Below are 18,267 nucleotides of genomic sequence, written 5' to 3'. Positions count from 1 at the left end.
GTAAGTCAAGGTCAGCCCTTACGGGACGGTGGCTGGAAAGAGGTGAGGAGATGTTGTAAAAGAGCTGAACTTCCCCAACATCTTCCAGCAGCAGGAATGGGTCGAGCAGGTTCCTTCCTGCTCACCCTGGGTCACTGCTCTCCAAACCAGAATGGGGAAAGAGCAGTTTTTAACCCACTCTCCAGAAGGATGGTGTGGTCTGGCTTGTTCTCCTGAGGTGGTTTTGAGTGCTCGCCGTGAGCAGATGAACTGGGCGGAGGAGGTGATGGATGGAGATGGGTTCAGGGATGATTGCAATGCCCCTTTGGAAGCAGGAAGATGCTTTTGGAGGCAGGATGGATGCTGACCTGTCCCACTCTGGTCACTCTCTTTCTGTCAGCACATAAAACGCACTCCGGGAACGAAAGGGACCTCAGTCTCCCCCAAGCTGTGGTAGCATGAAAAGCTGTTTCTCCTGTCCAATACACCAAAACACCCACCGTATCGAGACATCCTACACTGGGATGCACTGAACTGAGCCTGGGGTGGCCTTTGTGGGCAGGAGAGAGGCTGGTGACTACACCAGGCATGGATTGAGCTCCCCCTCAGCGTTACCTGGGGCTGTAGCAGCTCCCTGGAGAAGGACAACACCATGCAGGGTAAGGATGGACCAGCTCCGGGCTTGCCTTGGGAGCAAAACCACACCGGGACAGCCCACAATACCTACACCCTGAGTAGCCTCGGCGCTGAAGCTTGGTTTGTGGTTGTGTCTCAGGGCTTCCTTGTGCAGCTGGAGGACCTGGAGGCTTCAACCAAAGCCGTATTGGGGAGCACGACCTCCAGAGAGAGCAGCTAAGGAAGGAGAGATCGTTGCCTCCAATTAACTGGGGAGCAGACAGTTGCTCCCAGTTAGCACCAGTTGCCTGGAAGCGTGTGGCACGCCAAGAGACCGAGCTGTGGTGCTGATCACCGCCTCGCGCCTCTAACGAACCTGTTGGGCTCTGGGTGGGCAAAGACCCTACTGGGAAGCTCCTCACTCACCCCCAGGGGTCATGCACGTGAGGCGTGGAGCAATACCGGGATACTGGAATTACCAGCCCGCCTCCCACTCTGGGAAGCCTATAATTAAGAAATGCATATATAATGAGGCTTGGGTGCAGCCTACCTGGGAAGTTCTCAGTGGCATCAGGCTCCTCCTTCCCCTCCCAGGGGCTTCAGCTATAACAGGGAGCATCAGGAAGCACCGTCATTCCCAACCTGCTCTCCAGGACACCCCGAAGCCCCCAGGCTTCCCATCCACAGGGCGATGAAGACCTGGATTCTCCTTGTTGGGGCAGTAATAGCCATGGGCTGCGTGTCTGGCAGTGAGTATTGCAGCTTTGCTTTGGCAGAGGGACCAAACCAGCCGCTGCATCCGATGGGAAGGGGCCAACCATAGGCTGGAAGCAGCTGCTGGTGCCCTAAACCAGGAGCTCAAGTGGTTCCTTGTGAGGTTCCATCCAGCAGAGCTTCGCAGGGGAGAGGATGAGGGATGTTTCCATGCTTCCTCAAGCTCTGGGTGGTGATGAAGGTGATTTATCCTTCTCTTCAATGGGTTGGGACCTTCCCTGGTCTTCAGCTTTGTCCAGCAAAGCTGGATGTTCCTGGTACATCTTGGGCTTTCATCATGTAAGCTCACGTTCCTCTGGATCCTTCATCCTTCAGCGCTAGGGGAGGACAAAACATTTTTCTAATGCCTTATCCACCCTCCCTCCCGTGGCCACTGGAGGTGAGCGGAGAGGCCAGTCAGATGCAATGGGAAATGCAACGTGAACTCAGGTGTTTCGCCCTCCACAACTCCGCTGAGGTGGTTCTGAGAGGAGACAGGCTTGGAGAGATGGTAGAGCCCTGTCTTTAAGGCAGGTGGTATCAGGTTTTGGCTCCTGGTTGACGAGGAACCTGTATGTGACTCAGTGCCCTGGTTGCCAACTTCTTGCATAAAATGTGAGCTGTAGTTGCAAGAAGTTTGTCACCTCTGCCACCTCCTGATGTTTCAGAAGCAGATGACTCCTCTCAGGATTATTGGCGAGGAGTTTTGCAAGGTCAGCGCAGAAGAGGAGCTTCTGCTGCTGCAAACCAGATGTTGGGTTACCCTGAAAGCAGGAGGACTCACCATGGTCTCAACTTATTGAGAGCAAGTGCTGAATTATTCTTAATTCAAGGAATACCTGGGTTTACCAGGGCTGGGAAGCTGGGCAGCTTGTGGTCTGTCCTTGGTGTGGACCAGAGCTATCAGAGCATCACCTTGATGGACCTGTCTGAGCTGTAACACCTCCACCGTGGAATAGCCTTGCTTATCCTGAGCTGGTGGGACCGTGGCGGGAGGTTCTGCCTCATTATCTCACAGACAGGGTGGTTTTAGGGGCCAGGATCAAGTAACTAAATATTTGGGGAGCTCAGGCCATCAATAGCTCTTCTGTGGCAAGTTAATTTGCCCTTCAAGTGGGCCCTTTTAGAGGCAGGGTTGGTCTTTGGTCTGTGTTTGCACCATGCAGCGAGGTCTTAGAGTCATAGAATCATAGAATCACCAGGTTGGAAGAGACGCACCGGATCATCGAGTCTTGAGTCAGGCCAGGGATGTAAATCACGTTCATGGACTGGACTGAGCTGGGAGCCACTGGGAGGGCTCCGTCATCTCTTGGACACCTTCCCCCACCTCGGTGGATGGAGCTGCTGAGGAAAGAGCCACGTTTTCTTGGTCAAAAACTCTCCTGGCAACAATGAAAACGAGTTTGTTCTTGTCCAAAAGGCTGTGCTCAGGGAGGGGTGGAGCTGCTGAAGGACTAAAAATAAAAAAGAATAAAGGTTTTGGCTGTGTGCAGCCAGAAAATACGTACCAGATGGATCAAATATTGACTGAGGAGTGTGGATGAGCTGCTCCAGCCACCGTCCCTTGACTCCAGTGTTGCCAGTTCTCCCAGAAGACCTTATAGAATCATGGAACGCTTTGAGTTGGAAGGGACCTTTACAGCCCATCTGGTCCAACCCCTCTGCCATGGGCAGCGACACCTTCATTTCGGTTGGAAGGGACATTTACAGGTCACCTGGCCCAGACCCGCTGCAGAAGCAGGGACATCTTCGACCAGATCTGGTTGCTTAGAGCCCCCTCCAAACGATTCTTTCCCCAGAAGCATCAGCAACCTCTCCAAACTTGACCACCGCGAGTAGCCAGCTGCTCTGTAGGATCCTGCCTGGGTGAAGGGGGATGAGCACCCTCGTGTAGCTGTTCCTCCTGCCCTGCTCACACTCCCCAGGTGGGGAGAAACCTCAGCACCCCCCAGTTGAGAAATGGGGCGATGCTGAGCTCCCCGTGAGTCACCGCGCACCCCGGTATTGGCGCTGTGCTGCGACACGCTTGGCAGCACGTGCCCCCGGGAGCAGGACGTCTCAGCAGTGACTGATGTGTGGGCAGCTCCTGCCTTGCACAACCCCACCAGCAATCCCGCTGGAAAATGAGCTTGGATGCATGATTCAGGATGACTGACTTACCCCAACTTGGGTTGCTGCTGGGGGAGCAAGAAGGGAGGGGGATTTTGCGCCTCTGCTCCACTCTCATGAGATCCCACCTCAAGTCCCGTGTCCAGTTCTGGAATCCCCAACATAAGAAGGAGATGGAGCTGTTGGAACTGGTCCAGAGGAGGCCACGGAGATGATCTGAGGGCTGGAGAACGTCTGCAACGAGGTCAAGCTGAGAGAGTTGAGGTTGTTCAGCCTGGAGAAGAGAAGGCTCCAGGGAGAACTTAGAGCAGCTTCCAGTGCTGAAAGAGGCTCCAGGAAAGCTGAGGAGGGGCTTTTTACAAGAGCATGGAGTCATAGGATGAGGGGGAATGGCTTTAAATTGGAAGGGGGAAGATTTAGATTAGACATTGGGAAGAAATTCTTCACAATGAGGGTGGGGAGGCCCTGGCCCAGGTTGCCCAGAGCAGTGGTGGCTGCCCCATCCCTGGAGGGGTTCAAGGCCAGGTTGGATGGGGCTTAGAGACCCTGATCCCATGGGAGGTGTCCCTGCCCATGGCAGAGGTTGGATCTGGATGGGCTTTGTGGCCAATGATGCCTTTAATCCATCCGGGAAGGCTCCCATCTCCAAGGAGCAGCCGTGTCCCAGCCAAGCTGCCAGTGATCCCTGGAGGAAAAGGGTGGTGCTTTTCCCTGCAAACCTGCAATCACGCAACATCCTAAACATCTCTGGGTTGCCTGCCTTGAACTCCAGCAGCTGAAACGTGTCCTCAGGGCAAATCCTGATGCAGCAATGAAGAGAGTGACCTCCCAGTGTCATGCTTGCTGCCTTCTCTCTGCACCCACATTGCTCTGTCATCCTGTCGTTTACCGAAATGTTTCTTCCTAAAATCTCATCTCAATCTCCCTTCCTTCAGCTCAAAACCATTCCCTCTCCCTAGTTTTCCTGGAGCCCCTTTCAGTACCAGAAGATGCTCTAAGGTCTCCCCGGAACCCTCTCTTCTCCAGGATGCTGAGAACATGAGGACATGGTTTAGTGATCGATGGGAATGGTTGGACTCGATGATCCGATGGGTCTTTTCCAACCTGGTGATTCTATGATTCTATGACTCTATGAAAGCCATGGCTGGGCTCACTGCTGTCTCATTCTTCCCATCAGGAGCTGATGGGCAGCACAGAGGGAAAACCACCTTCCTGAAGCACCTAGTCTTCTAGTATAAACCTTGTTCACCATCACCTTGGTCACCTACAGTCCCTCTTTTCTTGATGGCAATGGTCCATTGTCCTTCTGAGACGTGGCACGTTCACTGCTCAGAGCACAGCTTGAGTTGCTCTTAGCTTTGCTGCCACGTGTCGTAAAGCACGTGCTCAGCGAAACCTTTATCCTAGAGGCAGCTCGGGAAGGAGTTCCCAGTTTTCTCAGAGCTGCAGAACTGAGTGGCAGCTGGGTTGCAAATCAGGGTGTCTGGGATGTGTCACTCCTCCTCCGGCCAGCAGGCAGCTGGATCCAGGGCATTCCTGCCCATCCTGGCACTCAAAGGGTGAATCAGAATTGTTGGGAAGCCAAGAACGTGTTTCCTGGTGGGAAGTGGCCCTGATGTGGTGGATGGACCTGGCCAAAGAGGAGTGACCCACGCAACCTGCATCCTGAGGATTCAGCTGGTTGAAATGCCACCTCTAAATGCTGACAAATGATCCCAAATAGCTCCAGGGAAGGATCTGGTCCTTCAGGTTCTCCCAGGAGGGCAGCGTGGGCACAGGGAAGGATGCTCCCAGGTCATGGGCTGGTTGGGGCAGGGTGGTGGGTTCCTCCTGAGGGCCACGTTGTTGTTTCTCTCTTTTCTTCTTTTTTGGAGACCTCATTGCTCTCTCCAACTCCCTGAGAGGAGGTTGTGGAGAGGAGGGAGCTGGGCTCTTCTCCCAAGGGACAGGGGACAGGACGAGAGGGAATGGCCTCAAGCTCCACCAGGGGAGGGTCAGGCTGGACATCAGGAAAAAATTTTTCCTGGAAAGGGTCATTGGTCCCTGGCAGAGGCTGCCCAGGGAGGGGGTTGAGTCCCCTTCCCTGGAGGGGTTTAAGGGACGGGTGGACGAGGTGCTGAGGGCCATGGGTTAGTGATTGATGGGAATGGTTGGACTCGATGATCCAGTGGGTCTTTTCCAACCTGGTGATTCTATGATTCAAGACCTGTACGTGGCCCCTGACTCCTGCGAGGGACGTTGCGAGGAACCCTACAGCGAGGAGGACGAGTGCCACTGCAGCCCTGAGTGCGAGAGGTACCACAACTGCTGCGAGGATTACTACAGGCGCTGCCAACCCGGTGAGCATCCCTGGATAACAGAGGGGTTTGAGGGGCTGCTCCCCACCCTGAGGCTGCCAGAGCCCAGTTTTGGGGTGTAGGGGGCTTGGTTGTGAGTGTGTCCCCCTGCGTTTGTGTGCGTGGTCCTGGGAAGCCCCCAGCCCCTATCTCTATCCCTCTGATCTCCTTTTCCTTTCTGCTCCGTGCAGGTGGAGAATGGTTTGAGGAGACAGCTCGCACCCGCGGTGAGTAGCTCGGCTTCTGGGCGAGGGCAATAAACCAGCACCTTGGCTTCCCCCCACGCACCTCAGGGCAACTCACTCACCTGGAACTCTTGGGAGTCAATGACTTGGAGGTGTCACACAGGTTTCTGGCCGTGTCCATCTGCCCCATCGCTGGCTGCTCCGAGCCACTGCGTGTCGTTGCTGAGCAGACGGCGCAGCCAGAGCTCCAGCATCATCTCTCTGCCTGCCAGCACCATCATCTCCCCTCTCCAGAGGTGGACGAAGCAGGCACAGAGCAGCCAGGGGCAGGAGGGAGCTCCTGTTTGCACCCCCTGGTCACCACACACCTAAAATGTGGGAGATGAAGAGGCTGCTGGTCCCAGCAGGGGTGTTGCAAGGAGCAGTGTCACACCTAGGAGACAGGGACTGATGCTTCCCAGCTCATCCAGTGTTTAATGAAAGGCTGCAGCCCTGTGGCAGCCACCTCTTGTCCCCAGGGGGTGTGCTTAGTGCACGTTAGAGCCCCCCTTGACATCCCTGCACCCCGTAACCTGCTCTGCTGAGCATCCAACCCTCCCGGTGCCCCAGGATTGTGACACCCATGCAGTGATGCTGCAGCAGCAGCTCCTGCATCACCCTCACTTCTCTGTGGGCAGCTCACCTGCAGCCCTGGGAGCTCTCGCCAGCCTCTCACCTCCCTCTCCTTGCAGACGGCTTCTCCAGCAGCCGAGATGCCATCACCGACGAGGAGCTCCTCCACGTTTCGGAGCAGCTTTACAAGGCAGATCACAACAAAGCCCGGCCAACTGACATCGTCCTTAACCCCCAGTACCAGGCCTCCCCCGATGAGACGGGTGACCAGGAGGACCGATCCCCACAGCCGTGAGTGTGCAGAGCATCCTCGTGAGGTGGCCAGGGGCCACCCTGGCAGAGACCAGCCAGCCAGCCAGGGTCGCAGGGCCGGGTTTGGAGGGTTCCTTCACTTCCCTATGCAGCTCCAGACTAAAAGTCTGGCTGGAGAGCTGCCTGGAGGAGAAGGACCTGGGGGTGTTGGTTGAACAGGAGCCAGCAGGAGCCCAGGTGGCCAAGCAAAACAGCAGAGGCTGCCCAGGGAGGGGGTTGAGTCCCCTTCCCTGGAGGGGTTTAAGGGCCGGGTGGACGAGGTGCTGAGGGACATGGGTTAGTGACTGATGGGAATGGTTGGACTCGATGATCCAGTGGGTCTTTTCCAACCTGGTGATTCTATGATTCTATGATTCCCCGCTCTCTCCTAGGCTCTACAAATACGTCAACGAGGAGCTCTTCTCCAAACCCACCTACGCCAGCTTCATTAAACTGCTGGACAACTACCAGAGGGTGACTGGCAGGGAGGAGGATGTGACAGCGGAGGAGCTGAGGGAGCAGGACAACTTCCTCAAGGAGGTGATGAAAACGGAGCTCATGAAGAAGCTCTTTGCTTTCCTCTACAAAAAAAGTGAGTATGGAGCAATGTGTGTGACCAGGGGGAATGGGGGGTCTTGGGCATCCAAATGGAAACCCCTAGATGTGTGGGAGGTGACCTGGGAGAGTGAAAGAGCGAAGAAAGGGGCTCTCCAGAGCTTCCAGGACATGGGGCATAAGCTGAGATGCTCCTAAGAGAGAGGACTGGGTCGGGGATATTTGGGAGCCCCGGCTCGGGCTCTCCCAGTGCTCCCATCTCAGGACGTTGCTCCCACCTCTCCACGCCACCTTTCCCACAGATCGCTACAGCTCCGAGCAGGAGTTCCTCGCTGATTTGAAGGAGATGTGGTTTGGCCTTTACTCCCGAGGTGCTGGTGAGCAGGACTCCAGTGGCTTCGAGCATGTCTTCTCAGGTAGAGCCCACGCCAGCGGGACAGGGGGTCCTGGGTGGCACTGGGCAGGGGCGCTCACCCCGGGGTCTCGTTTGTGTTTAGGGGAGGTGAAAAAAGGGAAAGTGTCTGGTTTTCACAACTGGATTCGCTTCTACCTCCTTGAGAAGAAGGGTGTCGTCAACTACTTCAGCCACAACTTCAACGGGCCGGTAAGTGAGGTCCTGTGGCCACCAAGTGGGGTCCTGTGGCCACCAAGTGGCGTCCTGTGGCCACCAAGTGGGTCCTGTGGCCACCAAGTGGGGTCCTGTGGCCACCAAGTGGATTCTGTGGCCACCAAGTGGGCTCCTGTGGCCAGCAAGTGGGGTCCTGTGGCCAGCAAGTGGATTCTGTGGCCAGCAAGTGAGGTTGTGTGGCCAGAAAATGAGGTTGTGTGGCCAGAAAGTGGGGTTCCGTGGCCAGCAAGTGAGGTTCTGTGGCCAGCAGTGCTGCACCAGCCGCAGAGTCCCAAATAAACCACGATCCAAAGGGGGCAAATCAGAAACATCGGAGATGCTTGTCCTGCCACCTCCCTTCTATCAGCCCCGTGCGGAGCCTGGGAGGGAGGCAAGGTGGGAAGGTCCAGAAAAGACCTTGTGATGGTCGCAATGGGCTCCCAGAGATTTGAGGTTGGGGAGCTCTGGCTGGTGGCCCCTCAGACCAGTAGAAATCTGTTGGGGATGAGCTAAAATCCAGTATGAGGATGCCCATATGTAGATGGGCTTTACTGGAATTCCCTGCCCTGCTGCACCCAGAGCCACGTGGAGCTGAGGATCTGATCCTTCCCCCTTTTCTCTAGTGGGACACCTACCCTGATGTGCTGGGGCTGCAGTTCAGCTGGGATGGATTCTACAAGGAGGTGGGTTCTGCCTTCATCGGCTGCAGCCCCGAGTTTGAGTTTGGCCTCTACACGTTGTGCTTCATCGCGCGTCCCGGGAGGGCGTAAGTACCTGTCTGCATCCGTCTGTCTGTCCTCTGTCCATGGAGCCAGCAGGGTCCTCCTGAGCTCCATCAGCAGCTGGGTCAGCTCCTGAGCATCACTGATGGGGAGGGATGGGGATGGAGCGGAGATGGAGATGATGGAGATGGAGATGGAGGTGGAGGTGAAGATGGGGATGGAGATGGGGATGGAGATGCAATTTCAGGGCTCAGGGATGGAGCAGGATTGTGTGGGGACACCAAAAACACTCTGGAGATACTCAGGGGTGGAGCAGGGCTGGTGTGGGGACACCAAGAACACCCTGGAGATGCTCAGGGATGGAGCAGGGCTGGTGTGGGGACACCAAGAACACCCTGGAGATGCGATCGCAGGGCTCAGGGATGGAGCCGGGCTACGACACAGACTGTGTTCCCACAGATGTCACCTGAGCCTGGGCGGCTACAGCCTCAGCATCCAGACCTACACCTGGACCAAGTCCACCTACGGAAACGGCAAGAAGTACATCGCCACCGCCTACGTGATCTCACCCTGAGGCCGGGAGCAGGGGGGTGACCACGGACCCGCACTGGGGCTCTGGGCTGCCCCACGGCACTGGGCAGGACTGGTCCTGCAGTGGGAGGCAGGCGGCGATGCTGCAGGACCAGCTGGAAGGAGCTGGGAAGAAGGTGGTGGCCATGCCCTGCGTGGGGACAGCAAAGGGATGGAGACAGCAAGAGGATGGAGACAACGAGAGGATGGAGACAACGAGAGGATGGAGACAACGAGAGGATGGAGACAACGAGAGGATGGAGACATCAAGAGGATGGAGACAGCAGTTTTGCCACCCCCCAAGCCCCCTAGTCCCATCGAATGTCGTGTTCCCTGGTTGCAACAGAAGAGTAGGAGGAAGGCAAGGACTTGCAGCTGAAATAAATCCTAAATCCTGACCCTGAATGGAGAAATGTTTAATTCTTTGGTGCAGAAGCTCCCCACAGAACCTGCCCTCAGCCCCATCAGCAGCTCCTCACCACTTCTGTGCTAGTGTCGGGGCAGGTACTGGCCCAGGGTGGGCACTGGGACTCCCAAGGTGGTTGAAGGGACCCCCAGGGTGAGTGCTGGGGACCCCCAGATGCTACCAGGGCCACATCCATCCCATGGGATGAGCAGGATGGGCTCCACGTCCCTCCTCTCTTGCAGTAGCTCCCTACAAGGTGGGGACATGGAGCAAAACCTGTGCCTGCGGGGATGATCGTGACACCCCCAGGAGCCCTGCCCAGGGTGGGGGAGCGGCTGCAGCCCCCCTAGAAGCTGGTCCCACCACCTGCAGGGTGATGCTCGCAGCTTCCAGCTGAGCCAGGTTTTTGGGGGACCCCAGGGGATGGTGGAGAGCCCACAGGATGGGGTCATCTTACCAGATAGATCCCTCATCCTCATTTATCTCCCCTGCTTCCAGGGATCAGCCCCTCTCTGACCCAGCTCAGCCTCGCTCCCTGCCACCTCTGAGCCCCAGGAGCTGCTCCCTGAGGAATTGTCCCACTCGGGGACCGAGGAGCCAGCTGAGCTGCTGGGCCCCCCCATCTCTGTCCCAGAGGCAGCCTCTCCTTGGGGACCATCCCAAGGAAATTTGGAGCTGCGGGAGGCGCGTGCTCCATCCTTGCCCAGCTGTGCCCTCCCCATGGGCTGCGGGTCCCTGGAGTCCCACACCCAGAGCTGGAGCTGCTCCGAGCTCCAGGTGCTTCGCTCAGCATCACGCTCGGGGCTGTGGGGGGACACAAAGCTCCCCCAGGGTGACCCCCGCTATTCACCCCCTCCCAGGTCTCCAGGCTGCTCCAGTCACTGCCCCCCAGGCTGGTCCAGGGAAATGATGCTCCACGCTCAAGAGATGACAAGGAACCTGGCCACCCCTATCCAAGATCTCCCCTGAGGCACTGGGACCCCAAAATCCCCCCAAGTTCAGCTCCTTTTCCTCCTTAACCCCCCAGATTTGTGTGAGAAGAAGGCAGGACCAACCACCAGCTCTGCTTCCCCTCTTCTTACCTGCATCCCCATCCCTACCTGAGGAAGCCAGCTCTACCCAAGAGCTCCCACGAGGTACTGGGACCCCATCAGCTCCCCAAGTTCAGCTCCTTTTCCTCCTTAACCCCCCAGATTTCTGTGGGCAGAGGGCAGGACCAACCACCAGCTCTGCTTCCCCTCTTCTTACCTGCATCCCCATCCCTACCTGATGAACCAGCTCTACCCAAGAGCTCCCACGAGGTGCTGGACCCCTTAATCCCCCCAAGTTCAGCTCCTTTTCCTCCTTAACCCCCCAGATCTGGGTGGGCAGAGGGCAGGACCAGCCACCAGCCCCGGTCACCCCCCATTCTTGCCTGCACCCCTCCTGTTTTCAGGGCAGGCAGCGTCACGGGTCCCAGGGTGGAGATGCTGCGCGGCGGCTCCCAAGCAGGAGCGAGGAGATTTGAGCTGCCTGACAGATGGCTGGCTGCAACAGTTCCTGCGGAAGGGGTGGGAGTCCCCGCACCATCTGCCAGGGGTCACAGGTGACCCCCAAACCCCGCCGCAGGGAACGAGAGGAGGGGGGGATGCCAGAGCTTGATTTATAGAAATGCACTGGGAAACGGGGGAAGGGGAGGTTTGGGGGGACCCTAGGATGGATGCAGGTCATCTCCTCGCCGTCAGCTCCCTTCCCAGCACCTTGGGCATCGCTCCCCTCCTGCATCCCAGAGCTGGGGTGCAGCAGGCGCTGACTGCAGGATCCGGGACAGGGTTAAGCTGTGGGTTCAAGTGCTTCGGGGCAGCTTGGGGCCCCCGGCCAAGGCGACTTGTGCCAGCTGGTAGATTCTCTTGTGGCAGGGTGGTTTGCAAGATTGCACAGGGCAGGCCAGAGCCTGGGATAAGGATGCTCCAGGCATCTTCATCCTTGCTTAGAACCCATCCTGAAGGTTAGCACCAGTGCTAACAAGAGGCAGCGGGTGGTTGCTGCTTGCTGCAGGGCTGTGCTGGCCCAGGACCCAGTTCCTCCTCCTGGTCCTGCATCCCTCATCACGCTCCCATTCCTGCCCACCTCACCAACAGCCTCTTAGATGCCAAAGGTGTCCATCTAGAAGGACCCTGATGCCCCCAAGCACCACAGGCACATCCCCACACGTCCCCCGAGTCTCAAAGTCGCTGCCAGCCCTGCACCCAGGGCTAGGAAGGTGCTGATCCAGCTCCCATTTCTGGGATGAACAGAACCAAAACCTCACAGAGGAAAGTCACCCACCCTGCCGCGGTGGTGGGTGCAGAACCAGGGGACTGGTCAGGGCTTGGAGATGCTCAGATGGTGCTGGGAGGTGCCATGCGCCTTTTCCACATCCAGAAGAAATCCCTCTGGTTGCAGCAAGCCAAGGAGGAACAAGGAGGGCTAAGGTGACCGCTTTTGGGTGTACCTGCTGGTCTGATGGACCTTCTTCCTGCATCCGTTCAGGCTGTAGGGTAAGAGGCATCAGCGTGCCAGGAGGCTCCAGGTCATACCCAACCTACCAAAGAGAGCAAAAGAAAGCCAGGTCTCCCCGTACCCCAAACTCCCTGCAGCATCACCCTCCACCTGAAAGACCCCCTGGTGCTCACACATCCTTCTACCTTCAGGTCCAGCTCCCTTGGGCCAAGGGGAGTAACACATCAGGACCCTCCAGCTTCTCCCCAAGCATTGGGAGCTCAAACAAAATGAGCAGAGAAGAAAGAGAAGGGCAGGAGAGGAGGGGCAGGTGTCAGCAAGCTGCCTCCAGCCATCTGTTGCCAGCTCGGGGACTCCAGGGCCCCCCCAGCTCGAGGGGGGACGACGCTCGAGGGTTTTTTGCAGGGGGACATCGCGCGGTTGCATCCCCCACCTGAGTGCAGCCGCGGTGGGGAATTTCGGAGAGGGCTGCTGACCCTCCCTCCGTGGGGCTCGCGGGCTGCCTGGGAGCCTTCTTCACAGCTGAGCTCACGGGGAGGCTCCCTGGGTGGAGAAGGGATTGGAGACTCTTCTCTGCACCCCCAAAAGCCCAGAGGTGTCCCCTCCTTGGGCATAGGATGCTGAGAGCAGCAACTGCCTGCAAACCAGGGCTTGGAATCCTTCACCTGAACTGGAGGATCAGCTCCAAAAGCCTCCAGACAGCACCAGTTTGGTCTTGACTGGCACCAATACAAGGACAGCTGGACCCCAGGCACAGCTCTATGGGTGCAATCTTGATCTGCTAGCACACACGGAGGGTTTCTTCTGTGTTTTCTCCTCTTCCCTGAGCCCAGGAAACCAGGAGGAGGAGAACTGAGAGGCTGGCCATCACAGCATCCCTGCCAGCCCCAAGGCAGAGACGCCTCCACCCATCCCCAGAGCCTGGTTTGGGTTCCTTACATCACAGTTCATGCAAAACCAAGATGAATCACACCTGGATGAGCTGCCATGCAGACTCGGGAGGCAAGAAGGGCTTCCCTTTGAGGTGCCTGGGGTTCTGGGAGACAACCCTAGGGCTTGCAAACACAAGTTCCTCCAGAGAGGCCATGGGAGGTCAGGAGGGACACCCAGAACATCTCCAGAACATCTGCATGTGTGTGTCCAAATCATAGAATAGAATCTTTTGTTTGGAAAAGACCTTCGAGATCATCAATTCCAACCGTACCTGTCCACTACTGAACCATCCCTGAGCACCTCATCTGCCCAATTTCTAAACATCTGCAGGGATGGGAACTCCATCACCTCCTGTGCAGCCACCGAGAACCCTTTTGGTAAAGAAATTTTTCCTGATATTTAATCCAAACCTCCTCTGGCACAACTTGAGACTATTTCCTCTCATCCTATCACCTGTCACTTGGGAGAGGAGCCCAACACCCACCTCGCTACAACCTCCTTTCAGGCAGTTGTTGACAGCAATGTCTCCCCTCAGCCTCTTCTTCTCCAGGCTAAACAACCTCAGGACGCTCAGCTGCTCCTCATTCCCCTGTTCTCTAGACCTTTCCCCAGCTCCTTTCCCCTTCTCCGGACTCGCTCCAGGACCTCAAGGTCTTTCTTGTAGTGAGGGGCCCAAAACTGAGCACGTTATTCAAGGTGCAGCCTCAATTTCCCTCTCCCGGGGCAGGGGGATGGGGGTGAGGAGGAGACGATCCCCATGGTTTGAAGGAGAGATGCTGAAACCTCATGGTCCTGGGTTGAGGGATGCTCTATCACCACCAGGTCTTTTTTGAAGAGATGACCCCACGATTCCTCCTGGCACAGATCCCAGCAGCCCAGGCGCCGCGGCCGCTGCCCCGGGTGCCCCCGCCAGCTCCCAGCCATTAGAGCTCTCGCAAAGTGAAGATGAAGAGGGTTAACCGCTCCATCTGAGCCCCAGGAAGGCAAAGCCTTCTGCATTATATCCTAATCCGAGAGGCCTTGGGGACGGGGACTCTAAGTGGAGTCCCTCTAATCCCCTCCCGTAAACGATACGGCACTAACTACCCCGATGGGACTCTGGCCACATCTGGTAGGGGAGCCCGCGGGGAGCACCCGGCGATACCTTTTGCTAAGAGGATGAGGATGCAGAGGGGAATATGCTAAACCATTTACGCTGAGGGCACTTTTTTTTATCCGCCGGGATCAGATGTCTGAACTGGCAGGACGGGATCTCCATCTGGATGGCCACCCCCAGCCCTCAGCTCGCTCCTGCACCCTGGGCGGCATCGTTCCTCGGTGGAGAAGAACCTCTGGGCTCTTACAAAAAGCTCAATGTGGACACAGCCACCTCCCTTTGCTGGGATTTGGTGCTTTAAGGGGGGCAGAGATGCCCCCCCATGGATGAGCCCCGTGCTCTGCCCCTTCCCCACCTGTGATGCTTGGCTGTAGAGCGAGGGAGACACCGTCCTGCACATGAGAAGCTCCAAGGTAGCTCAGAAACCCTTTTTCCCAGCCTTGAGCACAAATTAACTGAGAAAATAACCCAAAACAACCTAATGATGCTCGGCTGTACAGTGAAGGAGACACCATCCTGCACACAGGAAGCTCCAAGGTAGCTCAGAAACCCTTTGTCCCAGCCTTGAGCACAAATTAATTTAGAAAACAACCCAAAACAACCCAGTCCACACCGTGCAACCAGCTGGAAGGGACCCCAGTGTTCTTCTCCCCTGGCCCAGCAGGGATGCAGCAGAGAGAGTTTGAGCCCCATCGTGTTCAAGGAGGAGGAATCAAGGGTTTAGGCGGGGTAAATCCTCCTTTCACAGGGATTCATCCTGAGGGGGAAAGGGATAGGGGGAACCAGAGCCCCCACCAAGCCTGCTGAGCAGCTGGGTGAGGGTCCAATCACAGAGCGGAGGTTAACGAGCTGCGGGGATGGGATCCGCGGCCGTTAGTCCATATGGACACGCGAGTGGTGGCAGCAGGGGACGATCGGCACGTGCCAGCGTCCTGGCTCACGTTTAGGCTGGTAGAGCATCCCCCTCCTCCTCCTCTTGCACCACCAAAAGCCACCCGAGATGCAGGGTGAGAGCATTGATGCCCCATCCCAGAGCTGGTCCCCCCATCTCTCTCCATCCCAGAGCTGGTCCCCCCATCTCTCTCCATCCCAGAGATGCTCATTCAGTGATCAAATAAAGACCTTTGGGGAACACCAGGGTTTCACCTGGGAGATCCAACACCCCAGCCACAACACGGCAAGCGGGTAGGAACGCCGGCGCTGCTGGACCACAGCTGGCTCCAGCCGTTGGAGAGCCAAGCCAAGGTCGCTTCCGTTGCCCCCGAGCTTCAACTAACGGGCAGGAGCCCGCTGGGCCCCCTCTGCACCTTCCTCCTGGTCCCCGCGGGGACGCTGAGCAGCCAACTGTTCCCCACAGAGGCTGGCGGGCTGCAGCCTGGGCTAATCCAATCCATCAGGGGGGTAATGAGCTATGAAAGTGCGGATTCAATTAAGGGGGATCGCGACGGAAGGCAGAGCCTGGCGGCAGACGGAGAAAAGAGCCTGGTCTCCTCTGAAAGGGTCCATCTGTGCCGCCGGGTCCCGTCTTTGTGCTCGCTGAAAGAGCCAACGTGGCACAAAAGCAGCCGCGTCTTCACCGAGTGCTGGCTCCCAACAAGGGTCCCGTCAGCCCAGCAGCCCCAGGGGGGGAAACTGAGGCACGGAACGGTTAAGGGAGCAACGTAAGGCACCCCAGCAGGGTTTGGAGGGCAAAAGCATGAACCCAGCTCTCTCGATGCTGGCGGCAACCGCGTTCGCAGATGATCTTATTTGTGAGTTAAGTGAGGTCTGGGCAGAGCTGCTTGTCCAGGGGGTCTTACAGAAGCTTGTGTGGCTGCTTAGGGTCCCATCTGGAGCCCAGAAGGGCGGTGGGAGGCAGGAGGAACCCCAGACTTTGGGTTACCACAGGGCTGGTCCTGGTGCCACCATCCCATCAGCCAGGGATGCTCCATGATTTCTGGGCAGGTGACATCTCAGTGCCTTCCTGCATCTGCAGGTGCCTCCAAGGACAATGCTGCCTTGGGCATCTCATGGGCCACATCCTGAGAGCTTCATCCTTTGCAGAAACTTCCCTTGAGTCACTACACAGGAGGAGAGAGACTCAAGGCTTTCTGGTGCCCGTGCCTCAGTTTCCCTCTCTGGGAACAGCTGGAGGATAGTGAGGAGTCTTCAGCACCTGCCTGCCCTTGGTCACAGCTCTGGGACCTTCCCTGCATCATTTAGGATGGAAAATACCCCCTACCCCCATCTCTCCCCCGGCCCCGAGGCTTCTTCATCTGAGAGGCTCCTGCCCGATTACAACTTGGGAGGGATTGGGTGGGGGACGAGTTTAAAGACGGGATTATTCCTGTACAAATTCTGATTAAAGCATCCCCAAACCCTCCTGCTACAAGATTAAACTGAGCTCTAATCTCGCCCGAGCAGCAAGACTTCGTCAATAACTCCAAATCTCTCCGCTGTTAGTTTATCTGGTAGGGATTAAGCCGGGAGGTTCCTGAACTTGTATTATAATACATAAAACCCCAAGTGTGTGTGGTGTGGTCAGCACACGGCAGCTGCCACCTCCCACATCTCAGCCAGGGACTGAAAAAAAAATGCCTTGTGCCACTCAAATGCCAGCGTGGGCTCCAGGAATCACCCAGAGCTGCTCATGGAGCCTCCAGGGAGGAGCATCCTGCATCCCACCTGCTCCCATCACTTGGTTTCAGGATGGTTCAGGCTGCCAGCCCTTGCCAGGAGCCCCCATCCTTATTTAGAGGACAGGACAGGCTCTTGCAAGGCACCCTTTACATTTTAAGAAGAAATTATTCATGCCAAGGGTGGTGAAACACCAGCCCAGGTTGCTCAGAGAAGTCCTGGATGTCCCATCCCTGGAAATATTCAAGGCCAGGCTGAATGGGGCTTTGAGCATCCTGATCTGGTTGAAGATGCTGAGAGAGTTGGGATTGCTCAGCCTGGAGAAGAGAAGGCTCCAAGGAGACCTTAGAGCAGATTCCAGTGCTGAAAGGGGCTCCAGGAAAGCTGGGGAGGGACTTTTTACAAGGGCCTGGAGTGACAGGATGAGGGGGAATGGCTTTAAACTGGAAGGGGGAAGATTTAGATTAGATATAAGGAAGAAATTCTTCATGATGAGGGTGGGGAGGCCCTGGCCAAAATGCAGTAGAAGGGGTGACACATCTCCTAGTTGCATGACAGTCCCTCTTGGTCACCTTGAGCTCTCTTTGGGGTCAGCCAGCTCTCCAGAACACACACCAGCACCAAGGGAAGACCATAAGATCCTCCACTACGAGCAGGACCCTTTGCCAGCAGCAAAATCCTGAGAGAGCTGGGGGTGTTTAGCCTGGAGAAGAGGAGGCTGAGGGGAGACCTCATTGCTCTCTGCAACTCCCTGAGAGGAGGTTGTGGAGAGGAGGGAGCTGGGCTCTTCTCCCAAGGGACAGGGGACAGGACGAGAGGGAATGGCCTCAAGCTCCACCAGGGAGGTTCAGGCTGGACATTAGGACAAAAAAATTCATGGAAAGGGTGATTGGTCCCTGTCCGAGGCTGCTCAGGGAGGGGGTTGAGTCCCCTTCCCTGGAGGGGTTTAAGGGCCGGGTGGACGAGGTGCTGAGGGACATGGGTTAGTGATTGATGGGAATGGTTGGACTCGATGATCCAGTGGGTCTCTTCCAACCTGATGATTCTATCATTCTAAGAAAATCCCTTTGGGTGCCAGGAGGATTCAAGAGCACCTTTAGTAGCCAAGGGGACCCAACGACAACCTCTGGAGCCAGCACACTCCCTGGACCCCGCGGCAGGGTGGGGATGAGGAAGGCAGCGACAGCCAGGCTGGCCCCCCTGAGATGAGGGATGCTCCAGCGCTGGCCACTCCTGGAGTGAGCAGATGCCAGGGGAGCGTCCCCCCTAATCCACTGGACCAGTCCCCGCTGCGTAAACACTCTGTACAGCTTTGCAAACAGATTGAACCGCGGCTGATCTGGAGCACGGCAAAGAGCTTAGGGGCTCGGTGGAGCCAGCGCTGGGATTTGAGCGAATTAC

The 18,267-nt window shown here is 56.9% G+C and overlaps 1 protein-coding gene across 1 annotated transcript; it reads left to right on the top strand.

Annotated features, from left to right (window-relative positions):
• The first annotated feature begins 1,140 nt into the window (after positions 1 to 1,140).
• Positions 1,141 to 9,393, top strand: ENDOU (endonuclease, poly(U) specific). The gene is made up of 9 exons (XM_069879471.1): positions 1,141 to 1,343; positions 5,661 to 5,795; positions 5,984 to 6,019; positions 6,709 to 6,880; positions 7,273 to 7,472; positions 7,738 to 7,851; positions 7,933 to 8,039; positions 8,666 to 8,808; positions 9,224 to 9,393. The coding sequence occupies exons 1-9, from the start codon at positions 1,286 to 1,288 to the stop codon at positions 9,336 to 9,338; spliced, it is 1,080 nt and encodes a 359-aa protein (XP_069735572.1). The 5' UTR covers positions 1,141 to 1,285; the 3' UTR covers positions 9,339 to 9,393.
• Positions 9,394 to 18,267: the final 8,874 nt, after the last annotated feature.

The sequence above is a fragment of the Phaenicophaeus curvirostris genome, chromosome 38, assembly GCF_032191515.1.
Source record: "Phaenicophaeus curvirostris isolate KB17595 chromosome 38, BPBGC_Pcur_1.0, whole genome shotgun sequence".
Lineage (NCBI taxonomy): Eukaryota > Metazoa > Chordata > Aves > Cuculiformes > Cuculidae > Phaenicophaeus > Phaenicophaeus curvirostris.
Note: the sequence above shows the minus strand (reverse complement) of the source record. Positions and strands in the feature narration are given on the sequence as shown.

Excerpts from the sequence above, each read along its gene's own strand:
- ENDOU (XM_069879471.1), top strand. The coding sequence starts at position 1,286 with ATGAAGACCTGGATTCTCCTTGTTGGGGCAGTAATAGCCATGGGCTGC. Across the intron at positions 6,881-7,272 it reads GAGGACCGATCCCCACAGCC|GCTCTACAAATACGTCAACG; the intron begins GTGAGTGTGCAG and ends GCTCTCTCCTAG. Across the intron at positions 7,473-7,737 it reads TGCTTTCCTCTACAAAAAAA|ATCGCTACAGCTCCGAGCAG; the intron begins GTGAGTATGGAG and ends CCTTTCCCACAG.